The sequence below is a fragment of the Botryllus schlosseri genome, chromosome 1, assembly GCF_051294905.1.
Source record: "Botryllus schlosseri isolate E-star chromosome 1, Bs_hap1, whole genome shotgun sequence".
In the NCBI taxonomy this organism is placed as follows: Eukaryota; Metazoa; Chordata; class Ascidiacea; order Stolidobranchia; family Styelidae; genus Botryllus; species Botryllus schlosseri.
The window spans coordinates 27,044,972-27,064,129 of record NC_137236.1 but is presented as its reverse complement, the minus strand read 5'-3'; the positions used below and the strand labels follow the sequence as shown (position 1 = coordinate 27,064,129).

At 40.2% G+C, this 19,158-nt stretch overlaps 3 protein-coding genes across 4 annotated transcripts in view; all 3 read left to right on the top strand.

The window, feature by feature from the left end:
- LOC145446436 (uncharacterized) overlaps window positions 1–19,158 on the top strand; it is a 49,510-nt gene that overhangs the window by 4,706 nt on the left and 25,646 nt on the right. The window lies entirely within an intron of this gene.
- On the top strand, window positions 1,454–13,703 carry LOC145446322 (sterile alpha motif domain-containing protein 3-like). Of its 2 annotated transcripts, XM_080324592.1 has the most exons (9): window positions 1,457–5,523; window positions 8,127–8,288; window positions 8,346–8,577; window positions 8,644–8,746; window positions 8,803–8,985; window positions 9,233–9,442; window positions 9,789–9,933; window positions 10,423–10,502; window positions 12,352–13,703. In XM_080324592.1, exons 1-9 carry the CDS (start codon window positions 5,301–5,303, stop codon window positions 12,613–12,615), a joined length of 1,602 nt encoding a protein of 533 aa, XP_080180718.1. In that variant the 5' UTR covers window positions 1,457–5,300; the 3' UTR covers window positions 12,616–13,703. The 2 variants fall into 2 exon arrangements, with proteins under 2 accessions (XP_080180710.1, XP_080180718.1); XM_080324584.1 differs by having other exon boundaries at window positions 1,454–5,523; window positions 8,346–8,746.
- LOC145446499 (uncharacterized) lies at window positions 14,859–16,387 on the top strand. The gene is made up of 7 exons (XM_080324817.1): window positions 14,859–15,134; window positions 15,213–15,269; window positions 15,330–15,425; window positions 15,487–15,549; window positions 15,617–15,664; window positions 15,829–16,064; window positions 16,124–16,387. Exons 4-7 carry the CDS (start codon window positions 15,498–15,500, stop codon window positions 16,349–16,351), a joined length of 564 nt encoding a protein of 187 aa, XP_080180943.1. The 5' UTR covers window positions 14,859–15,134; window positions 15,213–15,269; window positions 15,330–15,425; window positions 15,487–15,497; the 3' UTR covers window positions 16,352–16,387.

Genomic DNA, 19,158 nt, shown 5'->3' with positions numbered 1-19,158 from the left:
GATATCGGACGTTGCTACTTTCGAAATTCGCGACCAACTCAAGATGATTGATGAAACAACAAATAGGATCGATCTTCGCAAGTATATTTAGCAGTTGCCGTGATGGTTGCATGTTGAGGTTTTCATGATAACTTCGCACATAAAAGGGATTCGAACTCGTCCCGAAACTGCTTTCAAGAAAATTCAAATTGTAAATAGTAAGCTTAGTCAGACATTGTGCATAAAACTTTTCACGTTAAAGTGGGTGTAGGCTAAAATAACAACCAACGGGGACGCAAATAGTAATATTCACAAAAAGGCGACAGTAATTCGCTACTGACAATACTGCTTTCATGTACGTATAATTGAAGTGATTATTTCGCGCCATGCGTGATACTAAGTACATTCCGTTGAATCAATAAGCTCATATGTAGGGCGGAAAAAGTCCACGTAAACTAGGCCTACCCTTCGTTGAGCCGGACCAGCGTTCAGTGCACTATTGCACACGCACCGATTTAATCATAAACTATCCCCGCCTAAAACGTATCATTGAGTCAAACAATGCTGACATATCATACCAGTCATTTCATGCGTATTGAAGTGTACTGCCCAGCAAATCCACTTTTATGCTATGTATAGGTCCGGGTAACCAGATGAAAATGTCTCTAAATTGATCCACGACCAAGATACAACTGTATATTTTAATATAGCTTTCAATACAATATCCATTGTAAAATAATATTTATTGAACTCGAAGACTTTTCGGGTGCCTCTTTTCAAGAGTTAACGGCACACTAAAGGGATTTAAACAGATTTAAAAGCAAAACCAAAAAGGCAAAGTATGACGTAACAATCAAAATCACAGACCATGAAATTCGCATCGTAACAATGGCAACAATAACAAACTATGAAGTATTCGGACATACGGTACTATAGTAGCAACGCAATTCATAAATAAACAGTTATACACGCACGAGACAACACGCACTAATGGGAAATTTGTAGGTTATAGAGGAAATCTTTTTGTCTACATAAAATAGGTTTGTTCAACTGAATAATAGTAGAGTAGTAGAATAGTAGTAGAGCGTATTAAGCAACACATTCCAAAATTGATTCGGTCAAAAACATGCGCAAATGATCGCACGGAGCTTGCACGTCAGTGCAAATTGGCTGCCAAAACAGATTTCTATGACGATTATCAAGCATATGCTTCGTCAATTGGTCAGCATTTGAGTGAAAACCTTGCCTGTGCACAGCACTAGGATGACAATATGTTCACTGTCATTGCGCGTGGTAGGTCTTTGTTTCATCTAAAAGTGCTTCAGTCTACTATTATTCAGTTGAACAAACCTATTTTATGTAGACAAAAAGATTTCCTCTATAACCTACAAATTTCCCATTACACTGTAAAAAATATACCGTGTATTCAACGTGTTTTTTGCATGTTTTTTCCAAAAACACGTTTAATAACAAAAATCGCCGACGTGTTTTCGAAATAAACAAGTTTAGAACCGAAAACGCGACGTGTTTTCCAATTAATCAAGTTCAAAACTGAAACGTAACATGTTATGTAAAAAACATGTTGCGTTTCAGTTTGGAATAACGTTGCTCTGATTTGAAAGCTACTGTCGCACTGATTCCGAAAATATGCATTAAAATCTAATCAGGGCAATGGAACGCCTTCGAAATACACCCCAAAGTATGAAATTCGGCATTGTTCCGAACATTCGCAACCACGCGTTATGGGCCGGTTCTATACCAATACCGAGAAAAACCGAGAATGGACATTACCGAGAATGCCATTACCGAGAATGGACATTACCGAGAATCGAAAATACCGAGAATAGTCATTACCGAGAATGGACACCACCGAGAATGGGCATTACCGAGAATGGCCAATGTCAATAATATAGCTTACTGGGACTGATTTTGTCGAGAAATTAATACCTGAGCATCGATACCGAATGTGGCAACGCCCTGATGCACATGCACACACACGACCTGCTCATATGCATAGCATGCCTGCATTGCATATATTGCATTCTCGGTAATGTCCATTCTCGGTGGTGTCCATTCTCGGTAATGTCCATTCTCGGTTGTGTCCATTCTCTGTAATGGCATTCTCGGTAATGGTTTTCTCGGTATTGACCGGACACCGTTAGGGCCATTGTGCTGCGTCGCTGCGATTGTTTGGAACAATGCTGATTTTCAGATTTTGAAGGCTACTTCGGGGTAATTCTATTGCTCTATTGAAATTTTAATGTATATTTTCAGAATGTTGCTTTCAAATGAAATCATCTATATCTAATTTGAGCGCTCGGGTCTGAAGCTATGGGATATGAAATTATGTAACGTTCATATTGCTGAGCAAGCAAGCGTGACGATAGCTGTGGCGAATCTATCCTTATAGGTTAGCTATGTATTATAAAACATGTGAGTATTCGTCGTAATTTATTAGTTCACACCTTACACGATTTCAGTATCCGTCGTGATTGGTTGAAAAAATGGCTGTAATCTATTAGTTTACGGCTCACAAGATTTTAGTATCCGTTGTTATTGGTTGAAAAAGTTCACGGCACACGTGATTTCAGTATGCGCCATGATTGGTTGAGAATCTTGTATTGCCGGGAAGCCGCCAGCAAGCCAACCGCACTGAGAACAGAATTTATTGTCGACGCTGACTGACTGTTATGGATTGGGCTTGCCCAGTTAAAAGATGCGTTTGTGGTCAGTTTTCATCCCGGAAAGTCTTGCTAAATCATGTACGTTATGTGCATCGTTGGTGTACCGCATTCACCTGTAGTATGGTACCGTGTGGAGACAGCAATCCACCGATGACGTTCAGCACTTACCATAGCTTCAGAGTGCATCTTTACCGCACACATGGCCAACCACAACCAGTAGTGAATAATCCAGGATCAGAAACAGACCTTCAGGTTTTCGCGACAGAGCAGACGGATCAGTCACAGCAAGAGATTGGTCAAAGCAATGTCGGTCTACCCGGAGTACAAAACTTCAATGATGAATTTTTCAAGTTTGCTTTAAAATGCAGGGAGAAATACCTTCTGCCAATATCCGTATCTCGTGACATTTTATTCGGAGTGGTAGAACTTTTAGAAATGTTTAAAGATGCCTGTGTTGGCGATAGTATGCCAGATCTGACTCGCATGATGAATCAAACGCAAAGTGACCATCAATTTAGAAAATGTTTGACTAACATTGGATTAGTTGAGCCTGTAAAAAAGTGTTTTGACGGTGTTGAGGATCAACAATATCAATATATTCCCATATTGAGTACTCTGAAAAAATACTTATCCCACAAGGATGTTATTGAAAGTGTTGATAGCAATTCGTCCTGTACTTCTGCTGATGGGTTTCTTAGTAACTTTTGTGATGGTGATTTATTCAAAGCAAATAGTTTTTTCAATGGTGATCGAAGTTTGCTGCGCATACATTTATATGTAGATGATGTGGAAGTTTGCAATGCTCTGGGAAGTTCGAAAACGATACATAAGCTTACATGCTTCTATTTTATACTGGGAAATATCGACGTTAAGTTTCAGTCGAACTTGAGAAACATTCATCCAGTACTGATTGTTAGAACCGCAACTGTCAAGAATATGGGATATCATGCGATACTTGAACCATTGATAGAAGACTTCAAAACTCTGGAAACATCCGGAATAGATGTCGCCCTTTGAAATGGTATGACGAGGCATTTCAAAGGTAGTTAGGCGACTATTACTGCTGATAATTTAGCAAGTCATGATCTATCTGGGTTCCGTCGTTCATTTAGTAATGGGCGTATTTGTCGATTCTGCATGTGTGATTATTCCGAATTAACTACAAAATTTTCTGAAACAATGTTCGAATTACGGTGTCCATCGAACCATGTGCTTCATGTCCGAGATGTATCGGAAAACCCGTCTCTCGCAAGCGCGTACGGAGTGAGAATGAGCAATCCATTTTCGGATCTTTTGTCATTTGAAATGATTAATTGTATGGTTCCCGACTGTATGCATGATCTCCTAGAAGGCGTCCTCGTTGTTACCATGGAATATATTATAAATAACCTGATCCTCCGTGCTCTCAACGTGACAAAATCTGCATTTATTGAACTCGTGGAGCAATTCCCCTATGGAAAGAATGAAATTCGCAATAAGCCCCGCTACAGAGGTAAAGTTTCCTCATTGACGGCAACTCAATGTTGGTGTTTTTTCAACCATCTTAGTTTCATTGTCGGTGATAGCATCGATGACGAAAATGAGATATGGGAATTGTATTTGCTCTTGTCAGATATATGTGACATTGTATTTGCAAAACGTGTCACAAATGAGATGATTCTTTCGCTTGATGTGCTAGTTGTCGATTTTTATCGTGAGGTGTTGAATATTGCACCAGAGATAATCAAGCCAAAGTTCCACTACTTACTACACTACGCAAGATTGACAAAACTCTGTGGCCCCATTAATCTTGTTTGGTCGATGCGCTTTGAGAGCTATCATCAGATCGTCAAAAAAATATCCAGAATTTCTGGCAACTTCAAAAATATTGCTCACACGGTAGCCTCTCGATTACAGTTCAGAAAATGTTGGGAAATGTCTACACTCAACTGTTTACATGAGGAACCTATGAATGTTGAGACAGTCAACATATTATGGGGCGATGTACCAAGCCAATATGTGGCTTTTTTTGGGATGCAGGATGTTGAGGAACAAGTTTGTTCTGCAAAATGTTATGATAATGGACATGAAAGATATGAGAGGGAAAAAATTTATGTTGTAAATCAGGATGCTAATGGTCCGATATTTTGCTGCATAGAATATATTTTACATTTCAATGGTAAGTGGCACATTTGTGGTAAATTGCTCAAGTCGAGCTTTGTGCGACATTTACACTGCTATTCTGTGACGGAAACCGGTTCCGTATGTGTATTACATCCTTGCGAAATATATTACCAGAGACCCCATGATGTACACTGCATTGGTGAATTTAGGTACATTAGGCTACATCATCGAATATGTTTCAAAGATGAACAGTGAACAGTCGATGAACAGTCGATCGAGAAATGTATTTGGTTGAAATTGATATATGAATAATTTGAGTTTTATGTTGCTTTCATTTTAGCACAGACCCATGATGTGTACTGTATTGGTAAATTTTTGTACTTTCAACTGTATCGTAAAATTTGTAATGAACTATTTCGATTGAGAAAAGTAGTTACAATTCATGATTTATTCAAGTTTCGTCATTTTGAATGTGGTCGTTCTATTTTTCAGACTGGTTACTCATCTGTTGCTACCGTGTTACCGGTGTTTAACATGAAACTTTTAATCATATATGGCGATATCAAAAGAGTGATCACGGTTAATCACCATTCCGAGATTCACAGTGCTATCGCAAGTACATTTCGTAGTACCATCGGTGAAAAAACGTTCAAGATGGAATATTACGATAAGTCATTCAACTTGTACGTCGACCTTTATAAGCCGTCAGCTATCGAAGATATGGGTCAAATACGTCTTGTTATGAGTGACGAAGAAAGTGAGTGATTTATTATTCTATTTTCATAAAAAGAGAATTGGTGCCGTAAAAGCGGTGATCACGCCTTCAAATGATGATTATACCATACTAGAATTATCTTGTGTGTTATCTTGCTCGATGTCTGCAATAGAAACTGATACCGGTATAGATTTTTAGGGAAAAGTGTTACAGTAATTGATTCATGTAATTGAATGTCTCATGGCGATGCTGGAACTGCCAAAAATAGTACTGTAATTTTCCAAGTTTAGTACGCCACCATGTATAATACGCATCCTTAACCGTTTACCACCGGCTGCCATTTTCGAAATATTCGAAAAAAGCTGTTATTCAGAATTATGTGGGTAACAACAATTCACAGTCACAATCTATGAAGGTATATTGCTACTAAAATATGATATATATATCGTTATATGACGGTATATCCATCTGCTTGAAGTTGGTACGGTAGTCTGCGAGAATTCGCTTTCCGAATTTCAAATGCAATATTGAGCTGTATAGTTTCTTCAGCAAAAACCAGAAGCTGACAAGTGCTACAGCTGGTTATGACAAATAAAACCAAACTCCGCTTCTACAGCTTGGAATTGAGGCAAATTGGTTTTGCATAGTTTTTGGAGACAGCTCAACCATTTCATGGGGTTGGCAGAAAAATTAGCAAATTTTTTTTTGGCGTTTTTGAGCAAATTCATTTCAAACTCTATGAAACCCGCGAATATTGGTTGGAATGAATTAGAAAATTTGGTGTGTGTCGTTTTTCAAGGCAACATAACGATTTATTCACGTTGCCAGCATTATTAAAGGGGCACTGCGCTCTAAAAATGATGTGGTCTTAGAATGAAGGTAAAAACGAACAAAAATTTTTGGCCGCAGCCATTTTCTTCAGAACGCCACCGTAATGGAGCTGTAATTTATTGAAATTTCTACAAGACCAGCTGCCGCGGCTGGTTAACCCGTTACATGGCACGATGTCTTCATCGTCGCACTTGCTCGACGCGATAAGGCAGTCACGCAGAGATCGAAACTTGGACACATTTCCTTCATAACATCGGCTGACAACTATCTAAAATTCGTTGTCTGCGTGACTGCCTTATCGCGTCGAGCAAGTGCGACGATGAAGACATCGTGCCATGTAACGGGTTAAGCAGCCGCGGCAGCTGGTCTTGTAGAAATTTCAATAAATTGCAGCTCCATTACGGTGGCGTTCTGACGAAAATGGCTGCGGCCAAAAATTTTCGTTCGTTTTTACCTTCAATTTGAGACCACATCATTTTTAGAGCGCAGTGCCCCTTTAAGGAAAAAAGGTTATTTTTGGACAGCCCTATTGTACAAATCTCCTCGTGTTAACGAACTTGCGCGTATACGCTATTCAACGCGGTCAATTAGCGTGATCGCTAGCGAACAGTTAAATACGCCGCTTATCAACACGTATTACGTAACCTCGGCGACGATATCCGCGAGGCAAAATGTCCGAGTCGCACATATTTCATGTTCAAACCTTGCTCGTATTTTTAAACTCGCGCCTTGACAAACATCTTCTGATGGTTATGTTTAAGTATTAGCGGAATTCAATTACGCCTGCATGGCGCACGCACAATCGCATATGTCAGTGGGCATTCGATGTCATTCAGTTTGGTGCTAATCGCTAATAATTAGCATACACCCAAGGTTATTGTCTCCAAGCCATCGAGAGATAGGAGCCAACGTATGCTAGGCTCGAGACGCGATAGTTGGCCAATGGCCATGGCCACCAATGATAGGTCTTTCTTTCGTACCAGACCTGTTGCAGATGCGATTGTGTAGGTAAGCGATGATATTGTGCGCGCCAATGCATATGCGATACTGCAGGCTAGCGATGGTATAGTGCGCACCTGGCCTACTGCTGAATGTGATTGTTCAAGCCAGTGAACCTAGGCTTGTTGGAGACTCGATAAATCAGGCAAGCGTCCAATGCGACGATTGCCTAGCGCACGGCAATCAATGACATAATTTCGCGATCATCTCAGCGGGAAATCGCGTCGCGTTACATTGTGCAGTGTGCACAGAAGAATATCGCTAATTTGCGCTTTTCGCTAATTGGCCTCGTGCAAAGGGTTAACTCACTCACATAGCGGCAGCAGGTAATATCGTAAACGGAAATACATTGTGATTTGTTCTAAATCACACAATCCCGGGTTTATGCCGCTACATGCCAAACCGAATTCTAGGTATGCCGCACACCTAAGAAAATGTCTAGGTATGGTTGGCATACCTTGCATACCCAGGATCGGCGCCTATGATGCCTGATATATCTTTGCCCATTACCAGTGAACTCGGCCCATGGTAAATAACACATAGACATGAACTGTTATATTATGCATATATGCCCCGTATACGGAGCTGTGTAATTTTGATGAAGCCATAACATCAAGGATCAGACTCCAATAATTATTACATTCCCCAACGTTTATAATCATTTTTATTTTACGAATTCACCATGGCTCTAGTTTACCGAAGACTGAATTCAATGGCTCGAATTCGCCATAGGCCGCGAGTCCACTGGTTACCTTTATGGCTGCACATTTCCATGACAATGCTATACGCGCCTTCACTCTCTTGTAATTATGCAGAGGAAACCATAGCCGAAGCCAACGTTTCTGCTGATGACGCCGATGACACCGACATAGTTTCTGGAAGCATGAATGACCTAGACACATTGAATATTGAAGCATTCAGTGATACGAATGCCAGTGACACTCATGACACCCCTGTTGAATATTTTGAATGTGATGGTAAGCACTTCTTCATCAAATTCATATTATTTTCCTTATTTGTTGTATCGTCTTCAGATGAAGGTGTTATGAGCAGCACCTTGTCAACCTCGTGCTCCCAAGAGTCTACTTCAAGCGGATTTCGAGATAAGTACCAGTCGTTGAAATGGCCAGAAACGGGGTATCAAATTTCTTTACCAAAAGCCTTGGTGCATGAGCTGCAGCAATTTAAAGAGATATTGGAAATTCCAAACAAAATTAAGAAGGAAATCGTAAATCACCTGTTTTATGACCTACGGAATTACACGGGGTACGCAGCAATTCTTAGATTACCAAATATTGCAGTTGAATTAGTGTTCAATATATATGTTCCTAGGTTATATCCCACGCATCATGAATACAACTGCTCATTGAGTGCATTGGTGACAACGTATCCGGTGCTGCAAGATCGTTTATTATTCGATGGTGGTGACAGATATGTGAGAAGTTTGTCGAAACTTAATCTGAAGCCTTCTCTAACTATTCCACATTGCAGGGATCATGGAAGGACAAGCTCCAAACCAAGTACAGGGAATGGCGAAGGCGCCTCGAAAAAGAAGATCCCATCCTAGATTTAAAAAAGCAAAAGCATGGACGCCACGGCAAACGGAAATCTCAGGACCTTGTTGTGGAAAAAGCCAGTAAACGGTGCAAGAATTCTCGAGACTCAACATGCAATGTGAGCATTTAGTATCTTGCATCCTTCATTTAGATATCCTCGACATGAAGTTTTTGATCCGATACCGACAACACCGAGGAGCAAGGTTCCCCATAATTTTTCACAAGTCTGTGCCACACATTTTTCTGTGCACGCAGTCTTTCTTGGCAGTGTACATGCTTAAGGTTCAGAAGATAGATTGCCAAGAAGTAGTACCGATACACCGATAACCGGTCATGTTTTAATAAAGATCTATTTTTCCTTACAGATTCAGAAATTATACCCTCCAGAAGACGAGTGCAGCATTGAGGTGCACCAAAAAGCAATGAGAGCCGAATGCGTCAAAAGAGTACCTGACAATATAACAATAAAAGATCGGATGAGAAGAACATTTCAATCGCGTCGCAAGGCCATCCTGAATGGGATGTCCACACAGGATCTGTTGGAGATTTATCCGCTTCTGATTGATGCGCATTGGGTAGGTATGAAGCAGTGTCAGGATCGAGTCATGACGACATCAATCCGTCGGCGTTTATGGCACGCGAGATCAAGTTTTTGAAATGTATAATTTAATAAGCGAACCAAACATGTTTCCAAAACTACCATATTTATTCTATTTGAGCAGATTTTAGTTATTTTGATTTTTTCTCGAAGCTCACGCGGCTTATCGGAACCCGATTTCTCGTTTATAATGTGGGAACCTCAAGTTTTGGCACGCTGCATACAAAAGGTTGTCAACCCCTGCCTTACACGCTCATGTGATAGGCCCATAGCGCACATAAGTTTTTTAAATTGCTCGGTTGTAAACATTTCTAAATGTTTAGATTTTGGAAGAAATGCAAATGATTTGCCAGAAACAAGGCTTGTCTGATATGGATATCACTGCAAATATAATTGAAAAAAGTTGCAGCTCTGCGTTATGCCTCTTACAACCGCAGAAGATTCCGATCCCGATCCAAAAGATTATGAGTGAGTAATTTATGTTTTACACTTATTGAGGGGGATGACTTCGTCGCACATACTCCCAGTTGTAGTCATTTCTTCCATTGCTATTGGGGCGGCTAGCAAGGTGTTCTAGCTAGGTGTTCTCGAAATTAGGAAACATCGAATTTATTGGTACTCGCAGAAAGACCATCAGCGGTCATAGACACAGATTTGCCGTAGTCTTTGATATTCATTTGTCCAAGCGTGGATTAATCCTTGTCAAATTAGCTTAGCGGCATAATGAGGCAACCCGCTATTTCACGCTGGACATGACTGCACACGTGCTTTTATCAACACAATTTTCATTGAATTTCCTGCGTAGTAATATTTGTTGTGTTTTCACCATTGCCCAAACGTGTTCCGACTGGCAAGGTGACTGAAAATCGTTGTCAGCAGTAGAGTGGCCCGCTCAAGGTTTCAATGCTGCTAATCTATTTTTTGACGTTGAGTTGATTTCTGGCACTTCTCATTCAGGTCGTCAAAAACTGGGGTGGATGGTCGGGATCCCAACAATCTTCAATGACGGCTATGACAACTTCCTGATTGTGGACAAAGTAAGTTAATGGTGTATGTGAAAGCATGATGTCCTGTCTTGTGGACACAAGCAAATCACATGACCCACTGCGATCGGGTTACATCATCAATTGGTGTCAACTAGAACAGGGGCGCAAAAAAATTTTCCGGCCCGTGGACTGTTTTACGTCTTGCATCATAAAGTGGCCCGCGGCCCTTGTCCTCCGAGATTCCATACTACTTGTTTACTAGGTTCAATTTTAGTGACTGTATGTTATTATATGCGTGTAAATATTGCTGCCAATTTTTCATCCTCTTTCAGCTCATGTATTCAGATTTACCGGTGAAGCTGAGTGACGTGTCTTTGAAAATGTAGGGCCCGTAAATAATAATTGAACATATTCGGGCGGACCCGTGGGTAAAATGACTTCGCTACGTACTGACATTTCGTGGCCTGTCTGCTCAAAAGATATTCAAATCGTCCATACGTACTAAACTAAAAAAAGCCCACGATTTCAAATTGGTATTTCAGCACTGGCAATTAATTAATCTCTGCAAGATATCATTTTTTGTGGGGTTCCTATTGGACAGCTCAAGAACATTTGGAGTCAGGCATTTAGGCGCGTATGGACAATTAAATATGTTGCATATCGTATATATATCGAAGTCGGTCAGCATAAAGGCAGTCCTTTTCCGCCAAGGTTTTCTCGTTCCGTCACACTTCTCGGAGTCGCATGTTACATGGCCTGAAACTTAATATGTCTTGGTGCGTCATGATGTGATAATGGCTGACGCCGAGATGTCCATTTCTATAACTCATGCGTATTATTTCTTGGAGGAAGGGCATCCAATAAGCAATAGAAATGCAACCACGAAATGGCGCGCAGCATTAATTTTTTTGAAAAAGTGTTCTAAATTTTCAAAATAATGCTCTATAATTGATGTTAATTCACGAAAAATTGTGGGACCCGTTCGAGTTCGCTCCCCCCATCTCAATTAGGGGCTTGGGTGTGGCAGTTACTGTCATGGACGCCAATGTAGCCATTTCAACGCGCTATCGCCCCACTGTCCGTTTCCGCCCCCCTGGACCGACAACTCCCCCACATTGGGAGCCACGGTCGGAGACGGACGACTTAGGCCTTGTGGTGATCATGGTGTTTGTCGACGGCAATGGTCATTTACACCAGGCTGATATTTCTAATTTTTGATTCCGAAATTGCCGACATGTAGCACGGCACACTTACAGGCTTTTGTAAGGCACCGCTTATGCCAGTGGTTGCCCACTCAAAATAGGTCGCGGGCCACTATTCAAATTTCTTATAGGCCGCAGGCCGCATGAATTTATATCGAGATAAATTAGACCACACAGTTGAACGCGACGCTATCTCGTCACCTACTCAACCCTCATGAATTGATATCTTTGTAAATTTGAGGTACTGGACTTATCGAACGTCTTGAAATCTTAATGAAGGATTGCACCGTGTGTTGATTGATCACAGAGAACCAAACATGGTGGCGACTCTATAACAATGTTATTCTCAAATCTACAGTGTCTTCGTCATTATCGGCAAGAAATGGCTGTGATGTGACATTGCTGTCGATAAAAGACATTTAATAAATGCGATTTATTACTTGTATATATGGATAAATGGGCAAATATTGTATCGATTCACCAATCCGACCTATATTCCTATATCCGGCCTGCGGACTGCAAAAGCTGCCCGCCCCTGGACTTAAAGCTACCAATGCAACGATCACGTATGATCGTTTTCGTACCTCTTTGCATGAGCTCGACACGTGCTGTCATGACTTGTTATGTCTAATATTCGATCTATCTCAATTTGAGACCCACACCTGTAGTACCGAGTTAATAACATTTTTATTTATCAGGAGCCAAAGAATGTATACCCGACGATCGAGTTCAACACGATCCTGAATGAGTGGAAAGTTCACTTCGATGGCAAAGTCATCAAAGGGGTCTTGAGCTTTCATCATGCGATGGCTATAATACTCGCAATATACTGGGTGTTTAACATCAAGTTCGCTCCGTCAGCCTCGAACTCCTGGTCCTTCGTTGCAAACTTTCTTTCAAGACTTCCGAACGTTAAGTGCACTGCGGCTGTTCGTAGCAAATTGAATTTGCTTGTGGATTGATCAGTGGCAGATACATTTTTAGCCATTGCTATAATATTGACTTGTTGATATTTTTAGCCTTTATGAATCTTGTTTCCTTAGAACGGCCGAAACTGTCCAAGGTTAGGTTCACTGTGGCTGTTTATAGTAAATTATTTCGTTGAGGACAGTTCAATACTTCTAGCTGTAATAATTCTTATTTCATTGCAAGTGTACCAAAACTTCCAAACGTTATGTAATCAGCAGCTGTTTGTAGTTTGCAGCGAAGATTTAAAAGTTGTCATGAGCGCCCATCATGTGCTGGCTACATTACTGGCTATTGAATCATTGAGGATGGGTAAATGTTTTTAGCCGTTATAAAAATTATTGTTTCATTACATACTTTCTAACGTTAGGTACACTTTATCTGTTTGTAGTTGATCGATTCATTAAGGGCGAATCAATACTCTTATCTGTTGTTGTAATTCTTTTTTTCGTACATGCGCTACGAAACTTTCTTACGCTGGGGACTTGTGCTGTTTGTAGTAAATTAATGTGATTGAATTTTTAAGGACTGGTCAATTATTTAGCCTGTATAATAATTATTGTTTCATCACATATGTCCAAAATTTCAAAACATCATGTGCTCGGCAGCTTACTGTGTGGCAATTCGTATTAAATTAATTCATGGAGGGCCAGTCAATATTTTTAGCCATTATATTAATTATTGTTTCATTACATAGATTCCGAAACTGTCTAACGTTAGATACACTGTGTATATCTTTGTAGTTGTTTAATTCAATAAGGACGGGTCAATACTATTAGCCGTTGTCCTAATTCTTGTTTTGTACATGCATTCCGAAACCTTCCGAAACTTTTTAACTTCAGAGACTTGAGCTGTTTGTGGTACATTTTGGTTATTCAAGGACGGAGTGATATTTCAGCCGGCTTAATAATCCTTGCTTCATTACATATTTTCTGAAGCTTATTAATCTTAGGATATCCTACTTCTGTGGCTCACACTGTTGAAATAATTTTTGTTTCATTACATGTTTTCAATATTTCATGTTTCATTCAATAATATTTCATGTTTCGTTGCCTTTGTTGTCAATATGCATTATTGACCCGAATCTGAATTGGTTATTTTGATTCATATCCTGGCTACAGATTTTGTGCCAGTCGGTCAAAGGTGAAAGGTCAATTGAAGTCTCAGGTCAGACGTGTTTTCGAGATTACATGACGGGCAGAAACATGTTAGGCAACAGGTGGAACTAAACCTGTTGTATGGTTTTACATGACGGACATGTATTAAGAGGTACCAGGTGTAAACATGTCTATGGACACCTTTATTTTTTACAGTGTAGTGCGTGTTGTCTCGTGCGTGTATAACTGTTTATTTATGAATTGCGTTGCTACTATAGTACCGTATGTCCGAATACTTCATAGTTTGTTATTGTTGCCATTGTTACGATGCGAATTTCATGGTCTGTGATTTTGATTGTTACGTCATACTTTGCCTTTTTGGTTTTGCTTTTAAATCTGTTTAAATCCCTTTAGTGTGCCGTTAACTCTTGAAAAGAGGCACCCGAAAAGTCTTCGAGTTCAATAAATATTATTTTACAATGGATATTGTATTGAAAGCTATATTCAAGTTCTGTACCACGAACCAGCTATTTATATATATTTTAAGAAGGAATCTTGAAACATTTGGCGCTGTAGCATTGGTACCAGACAGCTAGATGTACAGATTCTTAGCCTACACTTCAAATAAACTTGGGTATGGCTGAACAGCACCTGATATAGATTGTTGAGCTTTGCAACTGAAAATGTTGATTGCATGGTCTTCAGATTATGACATTTCATTCAGTAAAAAGTCAGGACACAGTTCGAAATTTACTCTTACTCTATAGCTAGACGAAAACATACGCGTAAACACCAATTTTGTGACATACAGCGAGCAACCAATGTGCGTCGTGAGTGCAACTGGAAAGACTATAATGAGAATAGCAATGCGCTCAAAGCACAGATGAAGTTTTTAACGTGAATCCTGGGGTTCCTATCCAATTGTCGTGCGCAGATCTAAATTGCCCATAATTATTGAGTTAAGCGAGTCGCCCGCTTCAATTAGGATTGTGCTATTTAAATCGAAGTTGCAGTGCCATCGCGTTTGTGCGCTGAAGGAGGATAAGGTTACAGATCTGACCTCGCAGTGCAAATCTAATCTATAACAAGGGCGGTCTGGATGATGTAGTCTTCAGTAACTTTAAGGATTGTCAACACAGGTTCCGTATGTACAACAGAGTTATTAGGTGTTTAATGGTAATTTCGTCGACATGATTTTCGTTCTATGCATATGTTTCTTGCTGTCGGCTTCCGTTCGAGCACAGGATCCCGATGAAACTTCTCCGGCCAGTGATCATGTTATCGGCAAGACCTATACGCTAGCAGCTCTTTATTGCTATCTCAACACGATCTCAAAATTACAGGCGATGATCACGCAACGTTGTTACAGAAGACCGACAAGCTTACGGAAGAGTACGATACGTTGTCCGCGTTTTTGAGTACGTATGCTAAGATATGATGCAGTAGTCAGTGTCAATGAAGCATTACTTCTGCCCTTTATCACTGTATTTTCTCAGAAGTGAATAGGGAGAAATTGGTCTCGCATTTGGGTGAACTCGAGGCAGGAAATAGAAGTGAGAAGTGAATCTGTTACTTTCAACGCTCGCCGTTACTAAAACTTGCCTCATTTTCAGCGCTATCTGCCCAATTCGAGCGATTTCAGCAACGACTCTCTGTGATATTCAAGAAAGTACTAGTCAAGTTTTTAGAGTCGCCTGAGTCTAGAGAATGTGGGTTTGTTTCCGTTATGTTGCGCTGGCGCCGTTTCGTTCATGTCTTTTCTTTATACAGTTTTCGAAAGCATGATCGCGGACGTTGAGGACATACGACTCGAGAGGGATGCGCTGAACGCAAGTGAGTCTTCGATTAGGCATGGCAAATAATTACAGGGATATAATTATTCCTTGTACACTCGTTATAGGTCTGTCTGAAATGAAGATGCGAATCGGCCTACTGGAGAAGGCAGAGGGTAAGCATCGACCTAATACACACGAGCATGTGTCATACTCGCGAGCATTGTGTCATGTTTGACACTCGGATTGTCGGTATGATGTTGTGAACTTACAATCGCGTGTTTCCCTTTTTTGAGGTGAGGTTGAATTCAACAGTGACCTTGTTCACTTTGTATCGCAGATATTTGCCACATCAGATACGGGGACATCTGCTACTGGGTCGAGCTTCGCGATCAAGTGACTTGCGCGGAGATTCACAGCACTTGCCACGCCCGCGGTGGGGAACCTGCCGTCGTCAACAGCGAGAAGCTCTACAACATGATCGAAGAACATGTTCGCACTCTCATCTTGCCTTTGTCTAATGACGACCATCAGAATTACATCGATAGCTGGTTGGACTGGACATACGACAGAGCGGTGAGTTGCCGTATATTATCGATCCAGCAACAATTCTTAAAATATCTTATACTTTGCAGACTGGTCGACTTCTGAATGATGATGGAACGGAAGCGACTTACGTGAAATGGGGAGAAGGCTATCCCGATCCGACCAATTGCTGCTGCACTGCGATGAAGACGACAGCTCAATGGACGGATATTCATCAGTTCATATTCAACCCACCGGCAGGTCACGTCGCGAGAGGGGTTCTGTGTATGATGCACCGACCGTTGGGTCAAGCAGCGCATTCGCACCCTGGCTTTTGAGAAGCATGTGTTGTCGCAATAAATGTTGATACCATGCTCTTTGGTTTGATAGCGGGTTTCCCGAGTTTGAGTAGAGCATGTCCCGCAGTTTCGAGTAAGCATGGTCCACAGAGGCTATTTTATTCGTCAGCAACGTACACTACTTCAGGAGTGCTCATGCAGGTTTTGCCTACTAGCATACTCGTTGCAAACTTACTTAGCATTGAGCTGCTACATGAAACCTTGTGCATGCAAAGGCTGCTTGTTCCATCGTATCCTTCGCGTAATGTCACACAGAGCAGGCTTACCAGGGATGTCAAATGCCTCGTGGACCGGATTCAAACCTCGAAGATTGCTCGCGGGCCGGACCGTTCAAATGATTCCAAAATGTTACCTCAAAGCACAGCAATTTATTTTCTTCCACTTGAATACGTTACATCACCTTGAATACGTTATATATTACCAAGTCATAAACAGAATAGTATATTACATAGTACGAACCACAGGGGTTCTCTTCCAGCGACAACTTCATTCGCATGCAATGGATTTAGCAAAAATACGGTGGTTGGCCGGTTTGACTACAATTATAAAACTCAAGCAGTGACTGTAACGACGAGTTGAGTTGGCATATTTCTATCCCGCCTCCGTATAATTTGTGAGGTATACCAGTGATTTTATATTTAGGAGATAAATTTGGAATTTGATGCATTATTATTAAACCACCAGCAGGGTTTATCTGAACGCAGAGTGCCTTTTTAAATATATTTGCATTATATTTCGTGTAAATATTAGTCTATATTATATATGTAACCTGCATAGGACGGTTTCGCATGGCGATTTTCCTTCTGTGGATAACTACTTTTCGGTCCATTATTCCATGAAACTGCACTTTTTTCCTTCTCAGAATTGGGTTCTAATCTAATGTCACCAACTTACCCGTAACTGACTATAGTGAGACCAGAAAATCGGTGTCACGTGTTTATATTGTGGTACATACTCGAAATTTGTTCTCTTGAGGGATTATTTATTGAGAGTATTACTTACTATAAAATCCAGAATTTGTTAGAAATGTGCTGGATAATATAAATATAGTCTCCAATCTACTCAGAATTGTTACGCGGGCCCGTTGAAATGGCCTGGCGTATGTTTGACACCCCTGGGTTGGATTATGGTGAGAAACATCACGCGACGATGGTTTGCAATCCATAGATGACATTGAGATGTAGCTGATCTATCACTTAGCCGTCTGTTTTACAAAGGAGATCAATAGCACCTTACTATATATAGTTTTGTAGCTTGTTTTTGAAGCACTCCTTCACATTCAGCGTAATACTCGGTAAAAGTAGCACGTCTACTTAAAATTTAAAAAATGTGCAAAATATTGCAATATAAAATTCCTACAAACAGCATTAAACATCATACTTAACTCTTGCCTATTTAGGAAGCTGTAAAAAGTTAGGTTTCAAAAGTTAAAAAAACTTACCATACTAATGAGATATACTTGGTATTGCCTCGTATCAGGGTTGTAACCAAGTCACATGGTTCCGAGTCACGAGTCGATCTTACTTTTTTGGTATTGAATCGAGTCAAGTCGAGTCATTTTCAATTTATCACCGAGTCGAGTCCGAGTCCAAGTCACCGTTGAAAGGGTCAAGTCCGAGTCATAATGTTATGACTCGAGTCCGAGTCCAAGTCACTGCATTGAAGTCATGCTCAACTCATGTTTTCAATCCTGAATTATCTTATAGCTTACAGATAATCAACCAATTCACGTCTATATACTATCTGATGTAGAACCATCGAATTCACGTCTAGATACCAGCTGATAGAGAATCAACAGATGCATGTTTATGTAGAGGTACAGTTTTTCTTTCACATTATCAGGTGGTTGAGATGTTCGAATTTTACCGGCTATCTCATGATATTGTTATATTGTGTAAAAATATGATTCATAGCAAAATTGGCTCAATTACAACTAGAAAAAGCGAATTTGTTAGAGTGGAATATTTTGGATATGAAAAAATAGTCCTCTTACTACTAGTATGTAATTATATTATATGAAAGAATGTCTCACTAAAAACACTCCATTTATTTTCAAATCTAAAATTTTCTCCTCTCATATCATTGATTCAACTTTTTAAAATTAAGCCAGATTCAGTGTTCTTTTTATGCAACATGACAATTTTATCAAGTAGCCACCCAGTAACATAAAAATGAAATTATTTTTGAACAGCCCTATTGTACAAACATCACACTACATTAGCCATTCATTATTACTCACGTGCACAATGCACATACCTAACAAAACGTCAAATGGAGGGAGGGTATTGTGTGTTTTCACAGACAGCAGATCAAATCATTGAGTTACACTTCAAAAATACTAAGGTGGAAACGAGATCCTCATATATCCACTGGTGCACTAGATACAGGAATTGACAAGCATTTTTGAACCACATTGAAGGGCATTCGATACTCATTCTTTCTAGTCGCCCAAAAATGCAAATTATCATCGCCGTCAAATCTACACATAAGCTTATCAGTCTCTTCCAAGTACTTGACCATCTGAGTAATTTCATTGGCTCTAATTGAACTTTGCTGCGATTGTTTGTATAATTGAAAAGTCTTGAGTACTTTGATTGCGGAGGATCTATTACCTCTTCACCACGTGATGATTTTTTACAATGCATTGCTACTCTATGTACCATTGTCTGTTGTTTTTACGGTGACATATCTGATATCAGACGAGTGCCACGAAAGCAGTGGCGACAAATAGCGATGTCGGCAGAATTCGTCAGATGCGTTGATCTAGCCATTACGATTCGCAAATT

What these genes read in the sequence shown, in the direction of transcription:
- LOC145446322 (XM_080324584.1), top strand. Translation starts at nt 5,301, where the DNA reads ATGAAACTTTTAATCATATATGGCGATATCAAAAGAGTGATCACGGTT. An exon ending in TGAATATTTTGAATGTGATG is followed by an intron (nt 8,289 to 8,345) that starts GTAAGCACTTCT and finishes TATCGTCTTCAG; the next exon opens with ATGAAGGTGTTATGAGCAGC. An exon ending in ACTTCCTGATTGTGGACAAA is followed by an intron (nt 10,503 to 12,351) that starts GTAAGTTAATGG and finishes TTTATTTATCAG; the next exon opens with GAGCCAAAGAATGTATACCC.
- LOC145446499 (XM_080324817.1), top strand. Translation starts at nt 15,498, where the DNA reads ATGATCGCGGACGTTGAGGACATACGACTCGAGAGGGATGCGCTGAAC. An exon ending in GAGGGATGCGCTGAACGCAA is followed by an intron (nt 15,550 to 15,616) that starts GTGAGTCTTCGA and finishes CACTCGTTATAG; the next exon opens with GTCTGTCTGAAATGAAGATG. An exon ending in CCTACTGGAGAAGGCAGAGG is followed by an intron (nt 15,665 to 15,828) that starts GTAAGCATCGAC and finishes TTTGTATCGCAG; the next exon opens with ATATTTGCCACATCAGATAC.